Source organism: Polyergus mexicanus, unplaced genomic scaffold (assembly GCF_030449975.1).
Source record: "Polyergus mexicanus isolate NDT 795.1 unplaced genomic scaffold, iyPolMexi1.0 SCAF_4, whole genome shotgun sequence".
In the NCBI taxonomy this organism is placed as follows: Eukaryota; Metazoa; Arthropoda; class Insecta; order Hymenoptera; family Formicidae; genus Polyergus; species Polyergus mexicanus.
Genome location: NW_027223324.1, coordinates 12,368,542 through 12,394,687, shown reverse-complemented (window position 1 = coordinate 12,394,687; position 26,146 = coordinate 12,368,542). Strand labels below are relative to the sequence as shown.

General features: G+C 39.0%; 1 protein-coding gene across 6 annotated transcripts in view; it reads right to left on the bottom strand.

Moving 5' to 3' along the window:
• The window catches only part of LOC138932674 (uncharacterized), a 199,068-nt gene that overhangs the window by 67,608 nt on the left and 105,314 nt on the right, over positions 1–26,146 (bottom strand). For all 6 annotated transcript variants that reach the window (XM_070294734.1, XM_070294735.1, XM_070294736.1 and 3 more), the window contains one exon: positions 1,788–1,911. In XM_070294734.1, the coding sequence (XP_070150835.1) occupies positions 1,788–1,911 (124 nt within the window). The remainder of the gene's footprint in view (positions 1–1,787; positions 1,912–26,146) is intronic.

Here is a 26,146-nt window from a genome sequence, read left to right as displayed (position 1 = left end):
CTCTCGTGAATGTACCATAAATATCTAAATAGCGGAAGTAAGAAAAATTACGTATTTACGCGCAGCCGCACGACAGAAATAGCGCCCGATCAACGCTTTGTTCGCGACGAGATGTTTCGTGAGAAGTACGATTTTCCGGAACGGTCTCCACGGTGACGTGATTCATCGTCGTTTCTATGAATTTGAAACGAAGGTGAGAGGGGGAGAGAGAAAGCAGTTTTTAGAGTCGAATCGAGAGAACATTAGATCGCCAGGAAATGATAGAGCTTAATAAGATACCGTTGTTAAACATGCTCGACAGTGATATTTCTTCCTAGATCTCTAAGGCACCGTGTTATTTTTATGTAACAGATAAGGATTATATAAAGCTTGCTTTATTATTAATGTCCATAATTAATTTTAAGTCTCGCCTATATAAAACATAATAAAGAAATTATTAAAAACTATGCTCAGAAGAGTAGTACAGTCAATGCCCCATCAATAACATTTTGTTCGTTTCTATAGCTTCTATTTTTCGTTTTTGATGCAACATTAAACGGTTACTTTTTACAAGCAAGCTTTCGTGAAAAAGATAGCGAAAAACTAATATAAGTCGATTTTTTAGTTTCTTAGCCGCTCGTCGATTATATAAGATATACATAGAAACCTTAACAATAGTGTCGGCCATTTCTAATGGAAATCGATCATAAAAGATACTGATCATACTGATATATTATCTAGATTATATTAACATTCTTTTGCTCACTTATACATTAAAGGAATTGCAAATTTCAAAAATGAAATTTCTTCTCAGATTTGCATCGGCATACTTCGGTTATAATAATACTTAATTGACCCTTTCGTTTGATCATGGGAAATAAATTTTTTTTTAAATTGTCGCGAGAAAAAATATCACTTCTTAATCGATTCGAAAGAAGACAAAATCGGCAGCGATCGCTGCTGTCGACAAGAGGTCGTTGTCTGCACGCACAATAGCGATATTTTATTCTCGGTAAGTCACGAGCTTCACAGGATTGTATATGCGAAAAGCGCGTGCCAATTACGAGCATATAAACGATAAATAAATAAACGGCGCCTAATCGCCACCGGCGATTAAGCATGATTAACGCTCACGCTTTCACGCATACGCGCAGTTATGCTTACAGGTTGTACATACTCTGTGAACTTTTGCCATGGCGAGACACATCGAAATAACTCTCTGGTACAAACGATAAAGGTATAAAGTGTAATGAGCGTTTCACCGATTAAACGCGCCACCGCCTATGCATGTGCAATAACCTGGCCACAATGTGCGTTTGTGTATCGTCATGCGACAGGCCGATTATGTATATATTGACTTACGTCAACTTTGAAGATTTCTCTCGATTGCGATGGCAGCATCGCGCGCGTCAACCACGAAATGAGAATGTAATTGGGATGTGAAATCTCGAGAAAGATTTTAACCGCTCGATTGTCACGCATTTCATGTATCTTGGAAGTAGAAAAATATGGGGTAGCATTCATTTCCTCTTTAAATGTTTGACATTCGCAATTTTAACATTTAATATGTAAAAACATAAATATGTAAAATAAATTTTTTTTCAGCAGAAAAAACTTTTGCATTTACGATCCATGACTTTGGTTAAGAAATATAAATATATTAACTAAGTTTAATAATATATATAATATTATATCTAAATAAAAATTTTTTATTTTATTATATTTTTTCAAAAGCGTTTTTTTTTCTCCTTCAGAGAAAGAAAGCAAAATTTTAAGAAGAAAAGAGATTTTCCAATTTTTTCACTTACCTTGGGATCAAAGTTGAAGACCTGTTCGGGTCTGAGAGGACACTCGAGACCGCATTTGCAGGTTCCCACTGTTGTTAGATACTCCTTCAATTGATCCAGCGAACCCAGCGCCGTACTGCTTGGACTAAAATAGAGAAATAAACACAATTATTCTCTCTACCTCTCTTTCCTCACGATTTAATAGCGTGCGAAGAAAATATGATGCGTACGCGACGTGAAATTGCGCAATAATGTTTGCCGAGTTTAGCGAACGCGTCTCGATTGTTCCTTTTTCTTGTAATATTAACGATAAAATTTCCATTTATTATCAACTTATTAGTCGCGTAAGCGACTAAAGATTATCGATTACAAAATTACAAAATTATCAAGAATATATACAAAGCATAAAATTGAAGGGTTCATAACAGTAGCAGACGTAAGGATATAATTTTCTAAGATTTTACATACTTGAGAGATTTTTAAAGTGGGCCTCACAAATTACGCACTACTACTCTGAACTCTTCAATCGGACATCCAATGCACCACCAGATAATTCTACATTTCAATTTAAAACGTAAATTGCGAGCATCCGACCATTGCCGATGGAATAAATTACAGGTTAAACTACTTAATCGAGGCAGATGTTCACCAGACACATGCAAAAATTACCGGAAAGTTCGAAACGCATCAGATGTTACGCTGTGATAAACATACTTATTAAATCCCGCAAAAAAAAAACAATTCGAGAAAAATCGTACGTTTGTTTTATATTTTTCAAAAATCTATAAAACAAGAAGTAATTATTTCTCCATGAATTTATAAAAGACTTTGACGCATGTCTCTTATCGCTTCCTTCTTTCATGTGTATGTCTTTCTCTCTATATATTTAATAAATAAATTTTTAAAAATTGTGTCTCCAATATTATCAATCGTCTCTTTATAAGCGCTACTTTCTTGGTAATTACAGACTATTCAATTGTAACTATATTAAATGAGAGAAAAAATATTCGAGGTTATTGTCAGCAAAAGAATATCCGAGGATGCTATTCGCGTAATCGGCTTCGTGATGAAAAGCGATCAAGCCTAAGAGCATTTCAGGGAAGAAACACGAGGTAGGCGTATTATAATTTGGTGAACCGCCCCTCCGTAAGAAGAAGAACGGGAAGAAAGCGAAAAGGGATGGTTTATTAGCTAAAGATACTGCTTGTCTTATCTTTCTCTCTCGCTCTCTCTACCGGTTATTCCAAACGCCTGGAACGAACAAAACAAGTAAGCAAGGATTCTCGCCGATGGCTCGGGCTAAACTGACAAGGTAAAACAAGGCAGGGATCGTCGTCTGTATATTGATTACCCGATGGAGAGACGAAGAGAAGAGACTTTGTTTCGGGGTACTTTGCAGCTTCCTAAACTAATAACCGCGGGCGCCTCGTCTCCGGTATTATAATCCCGCGGGAAAAGACGAAACTCTCCCTTTCGTCCTCGGGAATGCTCATGGCAATTATTTCTCGTGACAACAAGACGGATTCTCGTAAACCTACTCTGCCGCTAATTTGCGCCGGATTCGATTTGTTCACGCGAGTCCGCCATCCCTGTCTGCCCTATAAATATGTATAAGACAAAAGAGTTTGCGAATAATAAAGTTTATATTTTCACTTGACTTAAGTTATCTAAGAATTAATATCTTTCTCCAATCTTAAGCAATATTTTAATGGAAATGTTGCTTCTCAACTATAGCAAACTTTTTGGAAGACAAGAAAAATTGTAAGAAAAAAAAGTGAGAAGAATCAGTGATAAAACTAATAATCCATTTTTGATTAATAACAAATTAGGGCGTTGTTAATAAATTTTACAAATCTGAATTTGTATCGCGCGATTTTCCTAGAGATCGGCTAGATTCTAGAGATTCGTTCATTTAATGAATAAGCGAAATACATAAGTATAGCATTTTTATCGCGAGACTCGCTTTTAAACGCGTCGTTTACACCCAACTATTATAGACATATAAAACCCGCCGCAAACTAAGTTCACTTCGCACGACCATCGAAGAAATAAACTCCGAACGAATACGATTGCGCGGATTTCGGTGCTACCCGCTGGAAACGTGGTCTCTATCTCGTGAATATAATGCGCTAACGCTTCTACGCTTTGGCAAAGGCCATTTTCCGTATTTCGCGGTGAGACGACCGAATCTGAATGTACAGTCGCCCCCGGGCGATACCATAAATAAGGGCAGGCAGACTTCCTCTCCTGGTTCCACGCAAAGTGCGTTGGAACGCCGGTAACAGAGAAGAGAGACACCATGTTACGCCGGATGAATTATGTCTGTTGGCTGGATCGGTTAAGCCGCTTGTCCTCGTAAAGCACGTAACCGCGCCGTTCGAAACTCGGTGTCAGCTTTTCCTTCTCCGCCCTTTCGCGTGTCCCCTTTTCCAACATTTTCCGCCGACCACTACTGCAAAATCACGTAATTATTCTTGTTTTCGAGAACGATCTAAGCAGACGATCTGGTGCAGCGCGATACTTTTCGGAAACGCGATAAGTGTCCGTCAATTCCGTACAGGACGCTCTAATTGTCTCTCGGAGCGGATGCACACGAGAGTTAGGAACCGCGACAAAAATTATATAACGAAGTACATTTGGATTATTTTAATTTACGACACGCTCGAGGACAACGACCCATCCTCCGTTATGGAAATATTACGGAGGTACAAGGGGCGGAGGGATAGGATGGCAAAACGAAAATAATATCTGACAATTTAATTGAGTTAATTAACAAGCTGTTCCCGTCCGTTTCAAGCCATTGCTCATCCTGCCAACAAAAAGCAGTGTTGCGGCGACGTGCTGCGAGGGAGGTAAATCAGCCCCGAGATAAGTAGACTCGTTTACGGGGACGCGGGGCAATTGCCACCAGCTAAAGAGACGCGTGCTTGCGCGTTATACCTGAAATATCATCAGTGAGGATTAACATCGCGTCCAAAGACAAATGCGCAATTATGAAGGGAGCTTTGTCGGGCTTGTCATACGATGTCGCAAACGACCGCCATTTTTACGGTAAATTAATAATCTTGTTGCGCAACGGAATGAATTTCTTAATTAACGAATAATATTTCTCGATGTTTGCAATCGATCTTGAAAAAATTATCGGATAAAAAAAAAAAAAAAAAAAAAAGAATATGAGATAAATAAATAAAACTATCGTTTAAATGAGCGAACCTAATTTAAACAAATATCGATTTGATTAATCAAATTACAAAATTAGTTAAATTTCTATCCCGATTGTTCTTTCGTTTTTCACACATTCCCTGATTTATTTATTGAATTACTAAAATAATTTCCGTTCTTGTTTATAATTTTTTTTAAATAATATATTTTTTCTTAGATACATAAAAAAATAATATTATTACCTACAGCTGATGAGGCATGGCTTTTCAACGGTCAGATTTCCTCGACACGATTGTACGTTTCAAAGCTGAAAATGATGTTGGCGCCTGGACTGTACTTATCTATAATCTACGAGCGCGTGCATTTTACCTTTCGCGTGAGCGAAATGCAAACGCCCTTCAGTAACCTGCACGCGCACGCTTAATTGTGTCCACCCGTTAGACACGCGCAGATACCTATCAGTTTCGACATTGATCGTGAAAATAGAGCAACCGCAATCCTTATTTATCGTTTATCGCGTCTATCCTTTTATCTACTATTCTGTCTAAATGGCATTAAATACTTAGAGGGATACAAATGCGATGTATGCGCGTAGGTGTGTAGAGTAAGGAAATATTTTTTTTTTACATTAATATATAGAAATTGCACGAACAACGAATAAACATAGTCATATTGCTGCTATTTGCTAAATTAATCAAAATCAGCAAATTATACATACATTTCGAGAACATTTATAAAACAAACTTAAAACGTATCGCGTTAATCTCGCATAATTACGTTGCATTCGAAACATTTGATCGCAAATATGAATTATTATCGGAATTTTAACGCACTTGTCATAGCATGCCTGCATTTATGCTATTAAATGCACAAGAGGATGCATCATGCTGGAAAGAGAGAGAGAGAGAGATAGAATATTGAAAATGCAGTGAGACTCGCTGCAATTATAATTCGCGTTAACAATGCAGCCGTGTTCGACGCGATTCAATCCGCGCCGCGCAGCTATTATCGCCGAACTCGCAGTTACTGCAATTGCGTATCATCCGCACGGCGGATAAGCATGACGGCAATAGGACGGCAATAGGACGGTAATAGGAAATTCACGAAACGCCCGAAATTGTTAACGGTCGCGCGTGCGCTGCGTGTGGCTCGAACGAAGATCACCGCGCAGTAAATCGTCGAGAAGTCGCCTCCCGGTAACAATAATCCATCGCGCGATAGAGATATAGACCGAAACGCCAATTGGTGGAATTGGCTCGTAATTCCAACCTCGTTCCGACGGACGGCTCGGTCCGATAATTACCGATCGGGGATAAATTTATGACAGCGATAATTTACGACGAGCGGAAACTGCGGCCGACTGGCTGGAATAAAGAGCGATTAACAATATGAAATGAAACCTACCCTGTAACGTTCGTCGGCGGGGTATCTACGTACTTCGTTAACGGGGGTTGCGCGAGTGCGTGATTGCGTACCTACCCGCTTCGTCGTATGCGAGATGAAAATTTAAATCGTTCCGACGAGCGTCGCGCGACGTTTCTGAAATATCTGAATATATTTCGCGAACGGGGAAAAAAAAGAGACATTATATATTAAATTATACGATATTAATCCTCGACACTAACATCAAAATTATTGCATAATGTAAGAATATGGTACAGTTTCGTTTGACTGCACATGTTTCAAAGCACAATCAATGGAATGTTCGTTTTTAATAATCGCGAAAAATGGATATTAATTATTGCGAATAACGGGCCGCAAAGCGGTCGCAAATAATATAATGTGCGCAAAAGCACAATATTGATATTAATCGCGGCGAAACGCGAGAGAAACGATCTCAAATTAAATCGGTTCCATCATCCGCGCTTACAACACGTTAAGCTGAGTAATTATATTTCGTGTCGCTTTATCAGCAGCCTTGCGTGTGTATGGTATGCGCGAGTGTGTGTGTGTGTGTGTGTGTGTTTGTGCGCGCGCGCGAGAAAGAGAAGCAATTAATCGGCATGCTCGCGTTTTAGACCGAATCATGCGACTACGATCAAAATCAATAACCGACCCGTAACGCTGTTCGTGTCCGCGTTACCCGGGTATGATGTTCCGCTACGCCATCAAAATCAATAATCAATTCGCAAGATCGTCCGTGTTGAGTGATGTTCCGCGTTACTGCCGTAGCCAAAATCGATAATCGATTCGCAACATCGTTCATGCATGCTCCGCAGCAGGGTTTTGATCTCCAAACCGAAATCGCGACTACGATCGCAACAACGTTGGCGCTCTCCATCGATCGTAACGTTCATTAAATTTCGCTGAAATGTGATATCCTCTATACGACGCATGTGTGATACGTTATGCAACCTAAATAATTATAGGATATTAAAGGATGTGCTTTAATGACGTTGAGTAACGCTGGCATCGAGATTTAAATGTCCCTTCCGTTCAATAATAAAAGCGGCCGAGAATTTAACGTGCCAAATGCGGCAACGTGATAAGTACTCCGATTAATCTTGTTTCGTCAGCATTTCAATTCTTCGAAGCTTCTTGGATTATAAAAACGCTCATGCAACGATGCCATATAAATCTTTGCGTATATCGAGAAAATTAATTTATAAAATTATTTCTAATCAAACAAGTTATTGTATGCATAATATTGTAACTATCATCTGTAGAGAGAAAAAAAAAAGTTTTTTGTGAAAAAAATTCATTTAAAAAAAATATATATATATATATCTTTTTTTAAGTAACATGTAAATTCTTAAATTCTGTAAATCCTAATTCTCAAAAATTAATATTGAAACTCGTCGAGATTATATTGTTTCGACGTGATTCTTTTTTCGTATAATTTAGTGCCGTTCTATGTTAGGGCTGTATTATTGTATCCTCGATCTATTTGTGTTCTTTACGCTTCGAAAAACAATTTCTATCCGCGGGCAAGTAAGCGATATGATATTATCGAAAGAACGTACAGCACTATATATCTAGGGGAACAAATAATTTTCGACGACGAAAAGTGAAACGTTAACGGCGTCCGATCACGAATCGCTCGTTTCCTCCGGCTGTTTTGCACTTTTCTGCATGCGAGTGAGAGACGAAGGAAGGGAAGGAGGGGTAAGAGATTCGAAAGTCGAAGTCGAAGAGGAGAGAAGGAGAGAATTGTTTCACAAGTTGAATCGAGCGCAGATTGCAGTCATTTGCCGGCATAAATTGCACGATCGGATAATCGTCTTGTGCGCAGAATACGAAAGCGGTCACGGGCGCGTCGAAATCGCCGCGGATCGGCCGAAATTCCGCGATTCCGGATGCGAGCGAGCCCTCCAAATTGTTGCTTTCATCGATTCGCAACGTATAAATAAGCACGGCTTCCGTTACGTGTATATTTTCAACAGTGTACAACCATACTCGCGCCTAATATGTCGATGCGATATGATTATCTTAAATCATTATTTATTCAAACGAATGGCAACGCGACCTATCGCTCTTTTTGCGGTAAAAAGTTTACTTAATATATGTAGTTACGCGGCATAGTGATGTATCCAACCTATAATTTCAAATATTTTATTTAAACGAAGAACACGCATATGGGAGTTGGTTACTATGGCATTGACTGCTTATAAAACGGAGAATATTATTAGTATTAAATAATCGATAAGTAATTCAGCTGAATGGAATATCGATATTCAACGATTGATTCAAATATAAAACGAGAACTCTCTCTCGTTCTCCCTCTATGTATATCCAGTTAAGTAATAATATATGTGAGCAAACATTATTATAATGCTGAAAAATCATGTTGAAATATTCATTGCGCATAACGAAAAATGTCGTATACTTTTTTTACTTTGCTATAGTAGCTTCGCACCATTTGCAACGAGTTTTGTCAATGTACATTTAGTAACCGTGATAAGGATATCACGACAACGCAGCAAATTTCAACGACAAAACGACTTTTACGATGATTATCGTAAATGTATATACTTAAATAAGATCGCACAGTCATATACATTCGTTACTATGGCCATTGAACTTGAAAAAAAAAAAAAATATATATATATATATTTTATCTACTATCAATCTTTCATATACATTAAATACGAAAGATTGTAGACAATTCGTGAAATGCAATCGAAATGTGGTCAGAAATCATTTGAAAATGTATCTTTTTTTTTTTTACTCAATTTTACTGATTTATCATATTATAAATTCACATTGTAAATAAATTAAGAGCTCGGATCGATAACACTTTAATTTCTAAATTAATATTTGAGGAATATTTTGTTCGTTGCCGTTCAAATAAATCAATTCGATTAACCGAGAACATTCACAATTGTGTATTGAAAATGTAATTTTATAAATGATCAGAGAGCGAACGAGAGGACATAGATGCGCGAAAGATCGATCGCGCAAGCCAATCGACTATACCCGCGAATCGCAGCTCGGCGATTGCGCGATTGCGACTCTTCAGGCAATCGACTTCACGTAAGAGTTGGCGAGGATTTATATTGATAGATGCGCGAACTTTATGTTTGTCTTTTCAGACTGTACATCACTACCGCGATTGCAACGAGTTACAAAATTCATGCGCACCGATAATTTTAGCGTTCGTGACGGCGATAAACTACCTTTTTAACTATAGACAGATGTCGTAGGTCGTAGACGATCTGTCGCAAAGCTACGCCGCAAAGTTACTTCTCGTGCGATTCTCTATGTCTGATCTCTATATTGAGGACATACGGGCAAGGTTATCGCGACGGTGAAATACGCGCCCCGTAAAATTGTCCCGTTACAGTAACTTTATCACGACGCGGCGGAGCGTTTTATTCCGCGGGAAAATTATTTAAGACGCCTGCCCCGCGAACTCCGATAGGCATTCGCGCCGCACGCGCGCTCGTTATTTATTCACGAGTAAATGGAATTTTCCTTGCTTTCTCAAAACTCATTCCTCAAATAAAAGAGATCTTTCCCCGAGCCCGTAGCCAATAAACAAGGCTTACCGCCAACTTTACGACCATGGCCCCAGGTGGTTCCGGCACGCCGTCTCTAGATCGCGGGGACTCTGTTGTTCCGCGAGGAGCTTATCAATCGCTCGTGATGCGAAAGCACCGTATGCTCGCTCGCAACGCCGACAAATGACTACGGGGAATCGCTTTCTAACTAATGTGCAAAGAGACGCACCGATGCGGGAATATCCAACAAGCGAGATATCGCGTTCAGTTTGTGAAATTCTATCTCGCTAGAACGGCGAAATTATATCAACGCTACGATCTCATTATTCGTCCTCTCCTCCCTTTATGTATACACGCGCAAATTAACTGTTGACAAATCGACTCGTTGTATACGTTGACCGCAGCTCGACGATGCCAAAATACGCCAATGTGCATCAGAATACACCGCAACAAGACGTAATATGCATCCATTTGCGACATAATTTGATGTATTCTAGTCTTCTATGTATTCTACGCAAACAATACTCTATCAGAGAGAAATATATATATGGCTGTTTTTAAATATTAATTATCCCCGAGGAAAATTGTTTCCCGAAAGAATTGTCGTATTTTAAACTACTTCGTATACCTTGCTACCATTCACGGAACCTGTTGTCGATTGTTGTCACGTTGAAAGGCGGAAGGCACAAAAAGATTAAGGAATACAATTACAAGATTTGAACATAATATTATGCCAGTTAATTAGCCAGCTACTGTCGATTTTTCAAAATTAAATCCTTCTTGCGTATGACATATCACGGATAAGGATCTGTAATAAACGCGTGCTTGTATAAAGAAAGGGCGAACAATGTTTGATTATTTTTGGCTATTGACTGAAAAAAAAAAACAGCAAGAAAGCTGTAATAAAAAATATCAACGTTACATACTTGCAATTGCATGCTTGCTATATTCAAACGATATTTGCGCTAATTAATCGTCAATGAACCCGAATGAAACAACGAGAGCAAAGTAGATAATCGCGAGGCATCACACTTCACTAATTTCACGCAACGACCGATGAGCTTTTGTCTGTAAAACATCGCTCTCCAGGGATACTGTAGCAATGCAGCATCATTAAACACATGAGAGGATGAGCGGCTGACAAACGTAAACCGAGCGAATATAATTATATAACCGATATAAAAAAAAAGTACGTTTCTCTCACTTTAGTAATCATACGAGATAATTGCATCGCATCAATGTATTTCTTTTGTCGTTAAAACGCATTTAGATCGAAAATTAAACTCACTGATTAAAAAAAATTTCATATATTGTATTAATGCAGATAATAAAACTATATTTTATAATAAAGTTTAGAGAGCGTTAAAAATATTATTGAATTGTTACGATAAAAAAGAAATCGAAACTATAATAAAAAATATGTCTTTTTTTTTCTCGTCATTTTTTTCATTTACGAGTTGAATAATCTGGTTTTGGAAGTTTGTTCAAGAAATAAACGTAAATTGGTGTCGCACCTCGCTTTGATAAAGACGCATTGGGATCATCTCGTAATTTATTATACTTTCCAAAACTAGCAACGGAAACGAAATGGCACAGAATCGTAACAGCATCGTACTTGGCTAATTTCGCGTAATGATCAGCGAGCTTATTCGCGAAGCGGCTGCTCTCCCGAGACGCTTCGCCAGCGCAACATAATTTACGTCTGTAGTCACGAGGGGTAGATGGCGGCTTATAGGGGTTACGAGAAGCGGGGGTATAATTATTATCGAAGGCAGGTAGCAGCAGCAGCAGCAGCAGCAGCAGCAACAGCAGCATATGGCGAATGCGAGGAGTCGACGTACCTCTCCTCCAATTTCCCTCTCTCTCTCTCTCTCTCTCGGTCCCGAGTCGAAGGATCACCATCTGTACGTCCCGGTAAATCCCATGACTCCGCGTATTATTAGCTTGCATTATTGATTTATTATTTAGCGCTAGGCAGCCGCGCAAGCGCCCGCTAAATCGGGGTTAACCGCTCATTTGCCGACGGTGCATTATGGTTTCTGCGTTATGACGCCATAATGAGGCAATATGCGGGAGGAGGGAGATGAAGACCCTCCGGACTTTTTATCGCCGTCCTACTTTTCTCGGATATCTTGCTTCGATTATGTCCTCGATTGTGAGAATTATTTACGTAAAACTCGACAAGATTCAGAACTCTCACAAAACATACTTTCACCGTAAATAGTTAATTAAGATTTCGTAAAACTGTAGAAAAAGATGAATAAGACTAGTATACAGTTTTTTAATAAATTACATAAAGCATAATCAATTTCTATCATTTTAAAATGTATAAGCTCACGAATAATACAATCTTTTTTTTCTTTTCTTTTTTCCTCCTTAAATTTAACCGTTAAAAACATTTCTCGATTGTAAATTTTTAATCTTCTCGATATGAGATGCGACGTGATCGGGATAAATGGAAAGAAAGGTATATTAATTATTGATAATCCAGCATTTTAGTAACCAAACGGCTGCCATAATTACTCGAGTAGCATCGTACATCCGTTTCAGTGTAAGCTCGGAAATCTCGTCGAGAATGCGTTTCAGTGATATCGCGATTCTACAAACACCACACGCGTGTAAAAATAATTCCAATTACTGCGTGGGCGCGAGAGGTACGTTAATGAAACATCCCGCAATTTCAGCGTGGGACGACACCGACTATCTACCCGTCCTCCACGTAAAGTTTCGCGTCTCTCGATTATTGTTATCCACGATTACATTTCGATTACATTAACAGCAGAGCGACGCGCCGGCAAATTGTTGCTCGTGTTGCCCGATAACGCGCTCGTCGATAAATTAAACGCCGTGATAAACTAGTAGCGCTCTTACGTATACGCACATATACACACGCGACACGCATGCGTCGCGTACACGCGCACGTCGAATGGAAACCCGTTCCGGAGTGAGTCGCTTATCGAAATCGGCCGTGTCACAACAACTAGTACCGGCGTAACATAAAACGAATTTTCCATTAAGCGCAAACTAACTGCGATTCACGATTCTATGCGCATCAGGCTGCCAATTTAACCCATTTAATAAACTACATCCAGGATCGAATCACTCATCGGACAAGATATATTATACGTAGGATCCACAAAGCATTTATTCCACAGAGTATTGCTTAAGAAAGAGAAAAATTAACATCCTTGAAAAAATAAACAATTTATTAAACAGAGAGAATTAACGCACCTAAAATTTAAAAATGATATTTGCATAATCGAGAGACGTTACATGCACTCTCAGAAAGGATTTCCGATAACGAGACAATTGCGGTATAAAAATAAAAGAATTTTAAAATTAAATCAATAATTCCTTTTCTTCTCTCTCGAATTAAATAAGATTGTCTTACTATCTCGAGACAAGAGTAACATATACAAATCTAAGCTTATATATACTTGCATTTAGAATAACTTGATGTTAGATCGCTACAAATTTCCATTTTCATCTTTGTGAGAAAATTAACGGGATAGCACCAAGAGCATTTTATTCTAGATTTAAGAATTTTCCATTTAAGATTAAAATATTCCCTTTTCAATAATAAATATGATTGTCGCTATATCGATCCTATTTTATGATAGATTGAAGAGTAATAGCGTTAGATCCGGAAATCTTTTCTGCGGGTGTGCATTCTATTATATCTGACATTTCCGAATAAAAATGTTTTATACATAATTATCAAATATCAATATTTTTCTTTAACGTATTATTTTTTATTGTATTTCTGAACGACTTTGCAAAATGTTATATCTACAATCATACTTAATTGTAGGATCCATGTCCGAGACTAATTCTGTGAATCGATGGCGAGACGCGAGCATCGGCGGCGCGAATGTGTAACTAAGATGATTAGTAAGAAGGGGATAAATTGCACGATAGCCGCTGTCGATATATCTTCCATACTGCGCCACTCTAATTAATTCACGAGCGCGCGATTAACGGACGCAACATCTCTTGAATATGGCGCACGGCTATCCGTTATACGCCGGTATAAAGCATTTTGCGATCTGCATATTTTAGCGAGCGCGCTTCTAACTTGTTCTCGCGATTATAACTCTACGCTCGTATCACTTCGAACGTTACATTCCTCAAGAGAGGTAATCAAAGGAATGTTCAATTTCACTTTGCCTTTTTATCAGTCGGGATGCATATATTTTTAAATGAAATGTAATTTACGAAGGTTTTACACGAGTTACATGTAGCTTCACGGGCGGTTTTCAAAATACATAGTATCACGTCACATTATTTTTCCCGACCTTTCTTTGAAGAGAGATTAATTTCCGCGGCGCGTGACTAAGCGTATGTTTGTATTACTTTAATTACAAATTTGTTCTATATGACATGCTAATGAATATGCGTCATGTGAGTCGTCATTTTCCTCAAATATAAAACGAAGAACAATGACAGGTGGCGTATAATGACAATTTGTCAAGCATGATTCTCTAAAAAATCGCACGAGGTAACGGCCAAAGCTGGCCTTGAATGCCTAGCAATTACGTGTCTACCGCAAATAAGCGGAGACGATGCATGACATCACGCTGCATGTGTTAGCACGTCTGCACACGAGTAGACTATTGTAGAATTTATGTGCTCCGGATTACAAGCATCATTCCGATACGTTTACATTTACACGATTAGGACGTCCATCATCCATATAATAAAAAAGCGACAAATTTGCATAATCATTGAGATCTTTTTTTTTTAATCACATCTTTTCATTCATAATTCATGAGTGTGTGCGCGAGTATAATAAATTAATAATTGTGCGAAACGTAACTTTCCATTACATCCGTATAAACTGCTTTATATTCTCACAATTATTATCATATAGTTTCATACGAGTTAGAAAGAAAAATTATTAAACTATGTGTGTGGGGGGAAACTATATGTTTCAATATTCTTTCAAGCAGCGAAGATACCAAGATCTCAAACAATTCGCGATTATTCGAATCGAGATATTACGCAACGAAGAGACGCGGTGAGAAAGACGATAATGGAAAACTATTGTATAATCGCTTTGTTTCCGCGCAACGACGAAGAATGCGTAGATAGATAATTCGCCTAAGTATTGCGTAAGAATATTGAAATTAAGCATTTAAAGGTAATCATCGTGAGAATTACGAGGATATCACGGCAAGACGTACGATCATGCCAGGCGGGGCTAATTGTTGCCGAGTTAACGATGATCGATGATAACGAGTCGTGCTCCCTTATCGAACGACCCGTGTTTCACGTAACAGGCGCTTGCATGCAATGCCAAGCCGCTTTTACATCGTTACGTGTTTGCAAATTTCGAGAGGGCTCGCATGTGCGAACTATTATGCGTGAGAGATTGCTTTTTCACGAAGCCCGACGAGGCAATCTTGAAGGTAATCGTGCGCCGAATAGGGGAATATTTTGTTTAACAACCGCGCGATATCATCTACGAATATAAAGTTCATTTTAGATGATTCATAAGCTCGGGTTCAGATAGCTTACCTTAGATACGTTTTGATACGTTTCTAAATATAATATATAGATATGTATAAATTCGTTTTTTGTATCTTATAAATACGCATAATTAAAAATAAAAAATATCGACAAAAGAAGTAAAGTTTGAAAGTTTAGTGTAAAATATCTATATAAAGTTATATTTTAAATATGAAAACGAGTCTCGAAATGTATCGAAACGAAATAACACGATGAGAAACGTTACATAAGTTTCCACAGATTCCCTGTTATGTAGTTTTCATTGATCCGCATCCAAGGATAATACTCGGAGCGAACACTCGACAGGGTTTTGCTCCGCGAGCATCCATAACGATAAAACGTTTTAACGAGTGCGTCGAGTGCCTCGTAAGTTCTTTTTTTCCTGCGTAGATCATTAATTAACTCCGGCGAATGAAAAACAGCCTCTCTCGCCCATCCAGCTGTACCGGCAATAATAAAGCGGGGCAATTAGCCACTTTTAATAACGTCGTTTCACCGGACGACTTGTTTGTACTTTCCTCCCTCCCTCCCTTCCTCTTTTCCTCCCTCATTTCTTTTTTTACGCCGTTTTCTCTGACGTCCATGCATCGTAATGATTCCGCGCGCGCACGTGTTGCCGTGTGCCGGCAAATCCACGAGTAAGCGCATTTTAATTGACCTAAATTTCGCGAGACTCGACTGGTGAAAGAAATAAAAAAAAAACAAAAGAGAGAAAGAGAAGAAGAGATCCCCCCCGGCGAGAATGACGGCAATTTTTATGCCAGCGCGCTTAATTGTATGTCCAAGTGCGATAACGAGAAATTTTATTTTTGATCCTTTAATGTCATAGCTACGCTATGACTCTTTGTATTAACGTAATTATCAAATACCGCATCGTTTCGCATTATCTACGCTATTCTTCCTGACTCGCGTCAATTTTCAAAATTAATAATTACGATATGGTACAGTATTACAATTTATAATATAATAAATTGTAAGCATTAATAATTGTAAGCTTTGTAATTTTTTACACTACTGAAAATGTACACAAATTATATTACAATATAATCAATATAAAATGATTCCTCATATAAAGTGAATATGTATATGGATCTTATTAAGTGTCAAAAAAATCGAAAAATATGTAACTATTCGGTTGACGGCACGTTAAATATCCGTAAAAAAAAAAAAAAAAAGATCTTATAAAAAAAATTTCTTTTTCATACGAAGAGTTAAAAAAAAGAATATATGGTAATTCAATGTGTTTCTCTCAATCTCGACCGGCAATTATATCAGTGCGATATCTTCGGCTTTCTTTCGCGCACGGTGATAATTGTACCTTTCCCACCCTTTCGCGAAAGCGTTGTAAAGTTGTACCGTGAATCCCACAGAATAGCCGCTCGTAAATATGCACGTCGTTTCATGAATATGCATCGTTCGCGGTGCATACGCGGCTATGCAACACGCGCTATGCAGCACGTTTATCCATGCGCCCCTTAAGACTTCGGTTAAACGCCGGTGCGCGAGTTTCCAGTCGAATGACGTGCCAGTTGCACGAAATATGACAACTACTACCGTTGTCGCCATAGTGACGGAAAAAGTAAAACAAAAATCCACCATCGATCCGTCCGTTCCTCCAATAACGCATTTTCTGACAGTCATCGTTATTTCCCCTATACTTTTTTAGTTTTTTCATAATTTCTCATAAATAAAGTGTAGCGGAGAAATCTTGGAGAGATTATTAAATCGACCTCCGCATACAGCCCGATATTTATCTCATTGTTATGCCGAAAATCCAAATCGCCAAATCCATTGTAATATAATGACAATTGATTGTTATGTTAATACAGTCAATACACGCTTCATGGAAGTTAATTGAAATTATGTATGTTGAGATGCGCAATGTGTTAATTATGTACGGCGTATCTGCAAACAGTATGAATTAATCCCTTCCTATCGTCCCATTAACATTCGACACAGCGTATTAAGCGTATTAATGTTGTACTAATACGATATCGCGGCTACTCACCCAATAATGAGCACCGTTACACCAAGTATGGATTACCGATGCAATGACGATTAATAAATTTTGCAAAAGTTGCCGCTCGTCCACATGTCGTCGTATCTCCGAATTCTCTCTCTCTCTCTCTCTCTCTCTCTCTCTCTCTCTCTCTCTCTCTCTCTCTCTCTCTCTCTCTCTCTCTCTATTTCCTGAAAACACACCCGACGATTTCCCTTTTCTCTTCTATCGGCGATAACTTTTTTTCGGCGCAATTTTAAGTAGCACGATGCATATTTATATGCTCGCCAGCGCGAGGAACGAAAGACAAACGGAACAGATTGGTTTCCGGCAGTGGCACGGGCGCGGGGCGGCGTTGACGAGATGGCAGCTGCAAAAGAAGGCCCCGTGTTTGTCACAGGAGGCAGGAAACACTCGCACCCGTTAATAACCCAATTAAAATGAACAGGAAACGTACCCCTTGTACATACCCCATCGGCACGTTCAATGCCATTACCGCCACTATCGCCATCGCCATCGTTATTACAACTATTACTACTACTAGTAGTTGCCATCGTAGCCACGATATTACATTACTGTCGTAATTGCACGACTGTATCAGACTGTAGAGTGATGTAACTCACAGCCGATCCGGCGTGCTCAAACCGCGGCCGTTCATCAATATCTCGTGTACGCAGCATTGATCGATATTTAGTTAGATACTCGGAATTGGTATTAATAGATACTTTACTGCGCGATGTATCTAATGGAATAAAATTTTAATAACACGGCACAAAAAGCTCTTTCTCTACCTTATTGTTTATAAAATTTTAAATATACACCTTGGAAGATTGAATTTGATCGGAAAAGTACTTGCGAGATCACCGCACGACGCTATACGACGTAGACAAGAGATAAATAATTTTGCAGAACCACCAACGGACATCGGACAGCGTCTAAGTTTCACTTTTTACGATTGAAATCTTCGCATTAGATCCAATCCGAAATTGTGTCGAGTTGCAAGGCAGCTATACCGGGTGTTCCCAATTTAAATGGCAAAACTTCAGGAGCGTGTAGGGGACCAGAAAGCTAAGAAAGTCTTTTAGAGGTTTGCTCGTTTTTGCTCCATTTTGCAGAAAATCGCAAAAAAAGAAACAAAACAAGTTTTCGTTGACTTATTTACATTTTATTTATGTTATCGTCTATTTAATGCAGATATTGTTCAAAATGTTGCCCTCTTGGAGCAATGCAAGCATTATATCTAGCACTGATCTCATTAATTGCAGCTAGACATTGTTCTAGTGATATCTGGTGTACTGCATCTATGATTCGGTCTCTTAATTGCTCTCTTGAATTGATTGGCACCATAAAGAATAACATCAAGTGTTTACATATGTAAGGAACCTTGAAGCAGAAAGTTTATTCGGTGTCAATCGACTCAAGAGAGCGACTGACAATGAGAGATTGAATTTTTGCGATTTTCTCTAAAATGGAGCAAAAACGAGCAAACCTCTAAAAGACTTCTCGTCTTAGTTTTTCGGTCTCCTACACGCTCCTGAAGTTTTGCCATTTAAATTGAGGACATCCTGTATATAACGGAAGGTAGCTGTAACCGATCGATCAATTTTTTTTCTTTTTCGCGACCAAACCTATACAATTATACGCGATTACCTATTCCCGTAGTATCAAACAACAATCGCATCAGATCGTCCTGCAAGCGTTTCACTTCTTAATGTTATTTTACGAGAATGTTGCAATAATTTTTAAATAATTTTTTCTCGTAAATATTTTTTGAATTATCTATATCCGAATGTATAATTAAATTATACTATCATATAAAAAATATAATCTTATAATTTTATTTTCTGATATTTTTGGATTTTGTTAATCTTTATTAAAAATTTTATTAAAATGTTTGATAAAAAATTTTATATAATTAATAAAAAATATCGTCCGCAAAGTAGTAAACTCCAATTTCTCTTTCGCGTTACATATTACAATCTTTAGCGGGACCAATAATTTCTGCTATCGCTCGAACAATCTACGACCGTGAAATCGGCACGATCCAAGAAACAGGTCGATGCGGTGAGTGGCTACGGATATCGACGATTCACCTGGATCGTCGTCTGCCGGCACGAGGGTGGTCGGCGAAGGGATAGTCTCGAAAAAAAAGCATGGTAAAAAAACATTAATTACGTAACTTCCGTTCGGCACTTCGTACCGAGGGATAGGTATCTCTGGCGAATTGGATAGACCTGAAGTTCACCCTGGACTTTCTTTACGCACCGATCGCCGGTGCGTAAAGAAAGCCCGGGGTGAAACGATATTGCCTGACCGTAAACAAAGTTACAAACAGGATCGGGGAAATTCCTAGACAATTTATTCCACGTTCGGAATGCATTTAATAAAGTATGATTCGGTTCATTCGCAGATAATTTATCGGATATACGCATATCAAAATAATGCTTCTTAATACCTGTATAAATAATGTTTCGAGAAAATAAACTGGAGATAGTAAAATTTCGATTTTTAGTTTCTTTCTAAAATTCCTGCATACAATATTGAGAAATAATAAATGATAAGAAGTAATCATTTTTATTATACTCTTGATTATTTGATCTACCAAATGGTAACAAATAATAATCAAATATATTCAATTTTTGAGAATTAACAAATTGTCAGTATGACGTATTAAAGTTCTTGCAAGTTAAATCATATTTCGCTTTAACCAGAGACAAAGTCGTTCGAGAAAAGAGAATTTGATAACAGATCAGATAGTGAAAAAACCGCTACCAGGCAGAAATGCATCCCGCACCGTTGTTCGCCGAGTCAGTCCACACGCGAAACACAGGGTGACACGTTCGGGAATAAATGAGGCGCGCTGTCGAGGCCAGGAAGAGATCGGCGGCGACGATAGCCGATAAATAGAAACACAATATTGGGAAAGAAAAATGTAAAGCAGCGTCATTTAAATGCGTGTAACGAAAGGGAGGCCGTGCGATGGCAAGTCGTCGGGGAAGGCGACCAAGGCGACCGGGGGTCACCGGACACGACGCGATCGCGTGAGATTAGACCCTTTCAAGTGTGACTCATGCCGGCAGGGAAAGTAAACGAATGCAACTGCGCCGGTGCAACTCCCCTTTTTTGTTCTTCCGCCTTCTTTTTCATTTCTCTCTTTTTCTCTCGTTTTCTCTCTTTCTTCCTTTCTCGCAATCCTGTCTCTCTTTCTTTCTCTCACTACCGGATCCTCGGATCCCTCGCCATTCCCGCGTCCAGCAATCGCTGTTAACTTATCGGTACACGCACGGATACGACGTGGTCAGATCGAATCAGGAAAGTTCGAATCAGTCACGAGCAAACTTCTTCGTCTGAAGGGATACAACTTGCTATCGCTAAGTTAACGTCAATGTCTCGTTTCACTGAAAATCCCAACTATTCCCGGATGTATTCGCAAGTAAACATATTGTAGCATTTATTCTGATATAAAAATATATAATTCTAAAGGAAAGCGAATTAATATATATAATAAAGTTACTTCAATGTTATCGCAAGAATAAGTTATAATCCACAAAGTAAAAAAAAATTTTTTTTTAATAAATTAAATTCTAAATTAAAAAATTTATATTGTTTACTATGATTTAATTGACCTTACATTAAAGCTTAAAGCCTAGTTAATTTATTTTTTATGAGCGTATTGTTCGTTCAATAGACATCTATATCTTTCTTCATGATATCTTGTTCAAGGAAAATACGAACAGTCTATTCACAGCACGCATTAACCGCTTTATTGATGGGTATCGAGCCGTGATGCATAGCGGAAAGAGTTCGAGTCGAGGAATGTCATATTCTGGTGGGGCTCATTAAGGCCCCCTCGACAAGACAAAGCCGAGTCACTCCGACTTTCTCTCTTCCTCGGTTCTCTTCTTCGATCCGGTCGCCTGTCGAATTAAGGGTCTAGCTCTCGGTGCTCCGGTCCGTTCGATGTCGAGCGACGATCCGCGCCAGGTAAGACACACTGTCATCATCGTCCGCTACCAATGTCCCCTCTCTTCCTCTCACCGGTCTCTCTTCTTTTATCTTTGGCTCAATGAGAGACGACCTTCTACGGCGTTCATACGAAAATAGCAACGCCTTTGTTCGACGACCGTCCGTTGTCCGTCCGATCTCTTTCTCCTCCGTTCCTCGTCACCGACGAGACGTTCTCCTTGTTCTGGTCTCAGCCTCCCTCCCTCCTTACTCTTCGGCTTCCTCGCAAATGTCTAACCGAGACATGTATCACTGATTCCTCGAAATTACTGCCACTGATCGTTCTCCTCGGAGACATATAGTGGAATCCCGTGTTACTGTTTTTACGACCGCCGCAGCGGATGCTTGCGGTTATTTAAATAGTTTTATATATTACGCGATATCTATATATATATATATTTATTCACGATGTGTCATTGATTTAAGAGGGGGTCATCGCGATTCAAAAATTATCTCTTTTCAGTTTCGATTAGTATATTCATTAGAGAGAATGTTGAGAGTTGAGAGATGGCGTTAAATTATCATGACAGAGATTTGTATAGAGTTTGCTAATTTAATGCATTCCACAGATTCGCGAGCTTTTCCCCAAAAAAATATTTCATAATTCTTTTAAAACAACCAGAGAGTCTTTTCTTCTCGTTTGTGGATTATTATCTTCTTTTTTTTACAAATTGACAAAATGAGGTAATTAATCCTAAATAGAGATGCGGCGTATTCGGCTTTTTGTTTAATATGATCCGCTCCGAATATTCTGCGTTCGTCGCGCTCATGCATTGAAATCAATTGGCGTCGCAATGTGATTGAATTTCATGGCGCGCCAGACGTCGACGAACATGAGTTTATTAGCCGACATATACGTGTCACTGTCGCATTACCATTAGTGGCCGGTTAAATCCGTTTCGAGCCCGAAGCAGCTTAAGCGTCTGCGGCGCTGCAAGCTGGTAAGGTTTATCATCCGGTCTGCTTTGACGCACGAGGAAGGAAGGACGGGCGTTTTTCTCTATGATAATCCATCCCTCGATGTCCGAACACGAAGGACGCGTTGTGATTTCTTCATTCGCGACGCTACTGACGTACAATTAGATCGTATCTCCCTATTTAATGCCAGACATAACAGCTACCGAATAATCTGCGTATGCAGATGTATTTGTACGAAAAAACTTTTTATCTTCTTTTTTTTTTCGGATACATACCATAAAAATTTGAATTTTAGTTTAATGTCGTAGAAAAATTTTAGTTTAATCGTCGTAAAAAAATTATTCTCGTGAAATAACATTCGGGATATTTTTTGAGATAAACGCATTATACATAAATGAGTCAATTAAAAATGTCGCTAATGCGTGTCAAAATATAATAAATTTTTGTCACACGAGTATACGCAACGTATTTGGAATTGCGATTACCTTATTTAATTTTTTCAAGTTTAAAAAAAGGCTAAAGAATCGCAATTACCAAATTATTCTATCTCTAATGAATATTTTAATAAATACATCGCATACTGCAATAATTTAATGCCACATCGTCAATAAAATAATCAATCATGGGAATATAATCTCGTTCTTTCTAATTTTTCTCTAATCCTTTCTCGCAAAATAAAATATTAAAAATTATTGATTCGATAATTTATCTGTAACAATGAAAATTTAATTATATATCTGATATATCAAAAATGCTTCTTTCTCGATACAATTCGTAGTAAAACACATACACAACGTGTACGGGACGGGCAGTGCACGTTAATCGACACAGAGAGGCGGATCTCTGTCCTGTCTATTAATTTATTAGCTCTTTTGGACGGCGCAAAATCGCTGAAGCTACGGACCGGCGAAGAACAGCTAAGAGCGTTAGTCACTCGTCTCATAATTTGTTCATTCCTATATTTAGGCACTATATCCGATCCCCGGGCTCTCGACATCGACCGCGAGGAAGCTCGCCTCGGCGTCAGTGCCACTATATGTAACAGTGACAACGCGAAGAGCGGCTGCGGACGTACGAAAATAAATCCGTCGATGAGCCGCGAAGACTCCGCACCGCGGAATCTCGAAGCACGTGTACAAACAACGCGTAAAATACTTATTGTACGTCGAGCGCTGTCGACGATATATTTCTCAACACGCGCGCGTACAAGCATGCAAGATCGCATCTCGCTTTTTCATTAGAAATTTTATTTTTAATTTTATTTTTTTGTACTAGCCCTTTTATATCCAAGTTTTTTTTTCCATTTTTTTTAGAAAATCTATTATTAAGCTATTGCATCGCATCATGTTACGGCACATTACAAGTGATATAACGAAACAGAAAACGGACGAAGCGATTAGAAATTACGAGACGCCCGAATTGTGATACACAAGAGAGGCAAAGAAAAAGGCATTTCTGTGGCCGATAAAAAGAGACGCTAACGCCGTATAAGCCACAAAGAAATAACGCGTTGCCGAGGAAGGAAGAAACGGAGCAAAAAGAGGCACAGCAGTTTCTTTGAAGACAGATCGTTCGGGGACACTTGTCGAGTGGCGGCGGCGTCTTTTCTCCCGTGGGATTAAAGCTTGTGTCCTTCCCTCCCCATCGACACCTCATCTTGAGACGACCTCGGGGAGAAAACGGGCCTACGGAAGAAGAAAACTCGATCCAACCGTGATAATGGTCCGCCGCGTCTCACCGATAAATCTCATTGCGTTAAGGTTTCCTTCGTACTTTTTCGAAGCCCCTTCAGGACGAAATCGTCTCCGTATCATCCTCTTTATCCCCTGTCCTTTCTCATTGCGCAGGGGAGAATCTAATTTAGCAACGTCTAAATAATGACAAAGTAGCATTCAACATATTTGTATTTGACACTAAAAATTGTTTTATTATCTCGAAAATAACTCACACGCGCTTCTAATTTCTCAAGGCTGTTTGTGCCGAGATTGCATTTCTGGCATTGCCGGCGAAAAGTTGAAGAGAGATTCAATAAAGGGATTTCTAACGCTGACAGCTGATAAATGAGCGCGAGAGATTGAATATGGAAGATAAATACGCTCGTAGTGACCGCGGACTCTTTTGTGTGCGGTTGTTTTTGCGTGATTGAAAATAAATCAACAACGATATTATTCCACTTCAATATGTCCAGGCCCAAATTGTCCCAGGCGGCTGCTGTCTTTTTTTTTTTCGACGAGTCGCGACGACTTTGACAATAGCCATGATAAAAGTTTCGAAGCGTTAGGGGCACATCTCGGGGGATCGGTAAACACGAAAACTTCCCCCGTCTTAAAACAATCGATACTCCCGTGAGTCGTGATATCAAACGCTTAAACTTTTTTTTCGATACACTAGGCTAGTCGCGGAGTGACAAACACATCAGACGACTGATTGATAACAATAGAATATCTTCGCATTAATTTCATTCGACAAAATAATCGGTAAAAATCTACAACTTTCAATTTTAAAAATTTCTTTTGTCCTTATCACAGAGTGTCACAGTAAAACACTTTTGCAGACGTAACTCTCTCTTTTCGAAGAAAAAAAAAAACAATTTTATGTTTCATCTCCTAAAGTATACCTCGTTACTTTTAAATGCATTTCGTGCGAAATATCGCGATATAAATGGAAAACGAAAATAAAAAGGGCGGAAATCTCCCGCTTCGTATCGCGTTTACGTCGCCATTTTACGGCCATTCGCATTCGTCAAGCACTTTATTATATTTCTATCTTACGGAAACGCTCTCGTTGCAACGGATCTGTAATAGAATCTTTATTACACGCAGAGGCGTATAACTATTAGTGAATTAATCTTTGCAAATATATTAATAATGAGCAGTCGTCGAACAAAATGTGCTCATAAATATATAAAGATGCTTATGTATCTTTTACTTTAAGATAATTAACCCCTTAACATTCTTCAATAAATTTTTAAAACACTTTCTTTAAACTGTGTTAATCTTTCCAATAACGTTAAAATTTCATGAAAGGGAGAAAGAGAGAAATGGGGGGAGAAAAAAAACTTTGCATATATACAACGATATCAAAGAAACTACAGCTAATTCGATATTTGTAATCTAGGGCCACTTTCATATAATCATCGATCGAAATTATTCTCGACGCGTAGCGCGAACGAGCCGCGCGAACATGCTAATGCCCTTTGGATTCCAATTAACGCGAATTGTTTAATTTAAAACGGCGCGGCGACGCTCTCGTATCCCCCTTCGCCAGCGATATCGCACTCGAATCGCCACGAATTGAACGAAATGGGTTTACGCTCCCCGAACGGCCACGGCATTGTACAACCGGCGAGACCATGGGAGAGAGGGAGAGGATAAAGGGGGGAAGGGGAGGGGAGGGGGAGGGGGTGCGAGAGTTATCGCGATGCATTATCGTCGCTGCACGCGTCCGCGTTGCACTTATCAACGCGCGCTATCCGGAGCCGTCTGCGTTCGCACCGACGAAACGTCCGAGCTTATCGCGGACGTCGATCGGATGTCGATCAACGGCAACGTTATAAATGATTTCTGTCGACGTTTATGGCGAGATACGCGCCGCAATTACGCGTCTGCGAAAAGTTCGCGGTGAAGCGAATAAAAAAAGCTGCTTATACAGCGTGGAAAATGGTTTATTACCCCAATATGTAACTATTGAAATATCTATAGAATTTAATTATGAAAAATATATGATATAGGGAAAATTTCTTTAATTCTTGTTGCGAAATAGACTCGTCCCGTATATGTAATCCTTGTTAAGAGACTGATACACTACACGCACATATATATTAATTACTGATGTTCTTAATGCCGATC